This window comes from Bidens hawaiensis, unplaced genomic scaffold, assembly GCF_021521415.1.
Source record: "Bidens hawaiensis isolate Kalapana, Puna unplaced genomic scaffold, B.hawaiensis_p1.1 tig00016006_1, whole genome shotgun sequence".
NCBI lineage: Eukaryota > Viridiplantae > Streptophyta > Magnoliopsida > Asterales > Asteraceae > Bidens > Bidens hawaiensis.
The window spans coordinates 284,957-291,223 of NW_027492444.1; the positions used below are offsets into that span (position 1 = coordinate 284,957).

Below are 6,267 nucleotides of genomic sequence, written 5' to 3' on the forward strand. Positions count from 1 at the left end.
ATTTGCCAATAGTCTATAGTTAGGATTATTTAAATCCAATTTACCTTTTAAATATGATAATTTGGCGAAATTATTTTTTAGGTTTAGTTCCAATATCGTAACAAACCTGTTTGATACCAATCGAATTCGCATTGACTCGCCGCTGCAATTCCCTTGTTTTTGTTTTTGTGTAATTTTTTTAATCTAACAATATTATATTGTGGGTTTGATATTGATTCTGTAATGAATTTAACCGATACCGAATGAATTTCCATTGGCTTGCCGCTGTATTACCGACAAATAAACATCATTTTAATATTATTTTATCGGCTTTAAACGTGTTAATTTGAAGAAATCATTTTTTGGTTTTAGCTGCGGTATAGGAACGAACCTAGTCAATGCCGACCGAATTCGTGTCGACTCGCTGACGCAACGTATTGTTGAACTGACCCCCCGCGTTTTACCGACGAAAAAACATCATTTAACTATGTTATCTTTTTGTATCATAAGCTATACAAGTGTCACAACTATTCTCGGTGTTTACTAATTTATTTTTTGGGTTTAGTTCATGTACTGGTACGAGCTTAACCGATACTAACCAAATTCATGCTGCTTAATTATAAGCTATACGTGTGCAGATACTGTTTTAGGCCTTCACAGATTTATTTATTTATTTCATCTAGTGTCATTGACGTAACAAACTTAATCAATACAATCAAATTTGTGTTGTGACGGCTGGTTTGGTTACGTAGTTGAAATAAAGTTGGATGGGGGTAAGAATGATGATCACAGTCGATCAAGGTATGTGTGGAAAAGTTGGGTCAACCATCTATCAAACCATTTTTGTCATCATTGTTAAAGCTTGTACTGTGTGGCAATTAATTAATGGTACTTAAAAGAAAACCACGGGCCACATGGTACCTACAGAAAAGTGACCACGAGGCATCGAACACCCTTTTACTCAATACATATATTCTAGTGATTTTCTTTCCTTTATAAAGTGACATAGGAGTAAGTTGGAATACCACCATTGGCCAAATTAAAACCAATTAATAACATGGACATCTTCACTGAATGGCCTCTTACAATCATACTAGGCCTCTCCATTTTATGCATATTCATATACACCACTCTAACCTCCACTAGTTCGTCCAAGGCAAAGCTTCCCCCAAGCCCTCCAAAGCTTCCCATACTCGGAAACGTTCACCAACTACTAGGTAAATCCCGTCATGAGGCCCTTTGGCAACTTTCGAAACAATATGGTCCCGTTATGCAAATCAACATTGGTTCACAACCCTTCCTTGTCATCTCTTCTCCTGACATGGCCAAAGAAGTCTTAAAAACTCAAGATCACAATTTTTGTTCCCGTGGACGTTTCCAGGCTACCAAACGATTTACATACAACTATAATGACGCTGCCTTCTCGCCACACAGCGATCACTGGAGGGAAATGCGCAAGCTTTTGGTGACTGAGTTCCTCGGTCCGAAGAGAGCTAAATTGACTAATCACATGTTGGTGACAGAGATGGAGAGTGTCATCCATTCTCTTTCGTTAAATCCACCAAACACGGAGGTAAATCTAAGTAGTATGTTCTTAGAGATAGTAAAAAATAAGGTGTGTAAGGTGGGATTTGGTAAGAGCTATGTGGACCAACTGCTAAAGGGTCCGTCGTTAGATTTTATGCTTGATGAAACCATTCGATTACTAAATGGATCCATCGGTGATTCTTTTCCATGGTTAGGTTATTTTATTGACCAACTTAGTGGATGGAATCATAGGCTGGATGATGGCTTTAGAAATCTTGATACATTCATCGATACAATCATTGATGAGCATCGAAAAAATAAGGCGGAAGAGATAAGTGACGAAGACAAAGATTTTGTACATACTGTACTCGACATGGCTTCCAAAGAAAATGCTTCTGGCTATCGACCGAGTTATGCAGATTTAAAAGCTCTTATGATGGTAAACCATTTATTTTATTACATTTACTTTTATAAAGATCAAATTAAATGGTTAACTAATATTTCAGGATATTATTACTGGGGGAATTGATTCAACTGTTCTGGCTTTGATATGGGGAATGTTCGAGATCATTAAAAATCCAAGAGTGATGGAAAAACTACAAAGTGAAATCCGAAATTGTGCGGGAGAAATACAAAAGGTAGAAGAACTGGATACCTCAAAAATGGTATTCTTGAAAATGGTTGTCAAGGAGTCACTAAGATTGCACACGCCTGCTCCATACTTGATTCCACATGCATGCTTAAACCATACTAAAGTTAGTGGGTATGATGTCTTTCCTGGTACTGTTGTTCTCGTCAATGCTTGGGGGCTAGCAAGAGACCCAAGCATATGGGGGGAGAATGCAAAGGAGTTCTATCCAGAGAGGTTTACTGCCAATCCTGATGTTGATTTTGGAACCGATAGATTTGAGATGCTTCCGTTTGGAGGGGGGCGAAGGTCATGCCCGGCAAAGAACACAGCACCAGGTAATTTAGAGTTCGTGATCGGAAACCTTCTTTACTGGTTCGATTGGAAGCTTCCTAGTGGATCGACGATTGAAAATCTGAACACGGAAGAACTGGGTACCGCGGTTCTGAGAAAGAAAGATCCCCTTTTCCTTGTACCCACAAAGCATAAGACTTCATCAAGTACCGTATAAATAACTAATTGTCAAACATGATTTCATCTTTATGCAACAACTTAAATGAAGCACAAACATGTTATGTGCTGGAAATAATGTATTTGAGTTCTTGTATGCTTAAAGTTAGTTGTGCTATATATTTTCTGTAAGTTATAGAGCAATCATCTTTCATGTGTGGATGCTTTCATTGTCGTTCATTTGGCTAGTTATGTTTCCCGACAGTGGTGTGTTCCTCCTTGATGACGTTAAAATTAGTATGAACATTTAGCATCCCGCCTAAAAAAGGTTTGGTATTGAGGATAGTTCCAAGTTAATGCTTTAAAAAATGATGGCAAAAAGTTCCACACGAATTAAACGTCACACAAGGATCATTCTTAAATTTTTACAAATCTTAAAATGTCTCTCCACACAGTTTCACCATTGCATTGTGGCATACATATATCCCCGTGTATTCTTTCCAAGAAAATAAGGGATTTAGTCCCCACCTTAATTGGTCACGAGCGAGTAATCAACTTTCCTTTTGAGCATGCAACACATGTAATGTCCTTAGTCTGAAGAACCCTTTGGTTCTTTAAAGAGTGTCCATATGAATCTTTTAATTTTTCGCATCATTATTGAATCGGGATGGCCTAACCGATCATGCCAAATCATAAAGCTTTCTTTGTCCATAAACTTCTTGTTATGACCATATTATATTCAATTGCGGTAATTTTAGTGCAATACAAACCAGAGGCAAGTGCGGGTAGCTTTTCTAAAACTTGTTTTTTACCCGATTACATACATAAAATAAATCACAAAAATGATGCATAGATAAAAACTGGCCCAACTAGTTAAGCAACACCAAGACCTAGTGGCAAAGACAAAAAAATCACAAATGTAAAGAACTAAAGAAAAGAACGATCTCACAACAATTTATCTGTTAATGAATTGCAAAAATCACTCTTGAAACAACCTAAATAATATGTCTGTAATCCACCACAACCGTTGTTCCAATATTGATTAGAACCAAGAAGACCATCAAAAACACAATACCCCAAATTAGGGTTTCAGATCTAAAAAACCCCCCAATTCTTCAATCAGAGTGAAAACCCTAATTCTTCAATCAAAGAACAACTTAGGGAAGAGTGAGCGATCAGCGCATTATTGCTTTGATACCATGTCACAAAAGAATATAAATTATTTTATTGAAAGCAAGAAACAAGAAAAATAAATCTTGAATGATTACAAGCAGAAACGTCGTTAGCAACAGCTCTATACAAACAAGAAAAGCAAACAAACTACTGATATAGAAGAAGTGTTAATTTATTGCACTCATAACAATGAATAGAATGTCTTCTTCTAAGGAGGCGACGACCTAATTGCACAAGGAAGGAGCAGATCGTTGACACGGTATTCCAAAGATAAGCCCAGAGAATTTGGTGTTTCCATAGCTAGCACATGAAAGACGCTCCATTCCAAACTAGAAGACGCGTCAATGAGAAGCTACACTGATCGGGTTAAAGAAACCTGGGCTCATAGTCGATAAATGGTCTGAAACTCTTGTCTCTATAAATTAGGATCATAAGCTTTAAAATTTCTAAAGCTACATCCTTTTTGGAGTTTCAGTTCTTTCGGGTTTCATCCCTTGGATTACTATCAGATGTGGATCTGTCATAAGCTTTTTCCTTTCTTGAATGAACAGACTTACTTCGACTTATTTTGTTTGATTGACTTTGACTTGTAGAAATGTCCTTGATTGCTTCAAGAATTGGAGTCATAGCTTATTTCATCATCTTTTGGAGTTCGTCTTTATATTGGGCGGGAATTTCTTTATTTTCATTATTAATGTTCTCCTCATTCCAGTTTTCTTGGAAGAATTGTTCTGAGAATTTTCACTTTCTTCTCTTGACATACTAAAATAAAATTTTAAAGATAAATTCAATGTTCGGGGAATTCAAAACTTATCTTTTATATATCATATTATAGTTACAAGAGTGCACAACATTATTATATAGCTACATTTGTTTACAACTACTAGGGTTCTTATTGTCTACTTCTTCTAGCGAACAATTAATTTCTTGATCTTGGTGTTTTCTTTTTCCTTTTCTTTCATCTCTATTTCTTTCTTGAGCATTGCTTCTGCTAATTTGGTAACATCAATTTCATAATGAGTTAAATCATCTTTGATATTATACATTCCTTCTAAGGAATTATAATCCGTTTCGGACATTCACCTTTAGAATGTAAGAATCTTGAATTATTGGATATCTAAAATATTTCTGTCCCTGAGGATATTCTTTCGGATAGATCATTACCTCTTTTCCCTTTATCATCATTAGTTTCTTGAATCTGCTTGATCATGCTCCATGCATATTCTGATTTGGAATGATCAGAGCTAGTGGAATGTTAGTATCGAAGGAATTTGAATCCTCCTCCATTTTTGTCTAATATGAGTCTTCATCACTGGATACAGGGATTGGGAGTAAAGTTGTCCCCATACACCCTTTTCCTTTACCCGATCGAGGTTGAAATAATCCTCGACTAAATTGACTATCGGACATCTGTGCGATGTTATATTAGGGATAGGAGTGTATTCCTATATTATCCGTACTTTTGTATCTTATTTGTAGCAATTTTATTATTTAATGTTGCAACTCTGATACTTTTAATCAAGAACCAATAACTATATAATAAGATTGAATCTTATCCGTAATATTTTTTTAATCATTCAATGATTATATCCTTTGATATTCTAAAAATGAATACCAATGATTTCATCATAAACTTAATAACTGATTAAAGCCTAGATATAATTAAATATCTAATTTTGATAGGAAAAGTTAACGTACAAATTAAATAGCATGCTAATTGTAATAATTAAGTAGTGTAATTATTCTGTAGCGTAAAATTACACTACAATGTAATTATATAATTATAGTCCTATGTGTATATATAATTGCATTATTTGATTCTCACAATTAGCATGTTAACTTAATTTATATTTGATCCAAACTCTCTCTCTCTCTCTCTCTCTCTCTCTCTATATATATATATATATATATATATATATATATATATATATATATATATATATATATAGAAGATTTCTTTTGAGAACCACTTTGAGTTTTAAGAACTCGAAAAAACTCAACATAACAATTTTTTTTTTGAATTTTTTTACACATACGTAATATATGTAGGTTACATATACGTAAAAAAATTACAGAATTTTTTACGCACCGCATCAACTTTTTACATATGTGTAACAAACGGTTAAATTAGTGTAATAAGTGGACAGCTTTATTTTCTCTCCTACCATAATTTTTTAATCAGATTTAATCTCAACCACATAATCTAATCTATTTAATTAAATGTGTGGTTAAAAATGAAGTTATTAAGTTCTTAAAACTCAACAAGGTTTTCAAAATATCCCTCCCCAATATATATATATATATATATATATATATATATATATATATACACTTGGTTAGATCCCGTGTTACACACGGACGAAAATATATAAAACTTCATATGTATGTGTGTGCGTGCGCGTGCGCGTGCGCGCGCGCACGTGTGTGTTATATACATTTTAATGAAATGTAAACGTCAGATAATTATAGGATTTCAGTAAATCAAGACATTTAAGTATAGATGTTGTAAA

The 6,267-nt window shown here is 34.5% G+C and overlaps 1 protein-coding gene across 1 annotated transcript; it reads left to right on the forward strand.

Moving 5' to 3' along the window:
- Positions 1–977: 977 nt before the first annotated feature.
- Positions 978–2,677, forward strand: LOC143550328 (parthenolide synthase-like). The gene is made up of 2 exons (XM_077040999.1): positions 978–1,945; positions 2,013–2,677. The coding sequence occupies exons 1-2, from the start codon at positions 1,037–1,039 to the stop codon at positions 2,643–2,645; spliced, it is 1,542 nt and encodes a 513-aa protein (XP_076897114.1). The 5' UTR covers positions 978–1,036; the 3' UTR covers positions 2,646–2,677.
- The last annotated feature ends 3,590 nt before the right edge of the window (positions 2,678–6,267 follow it).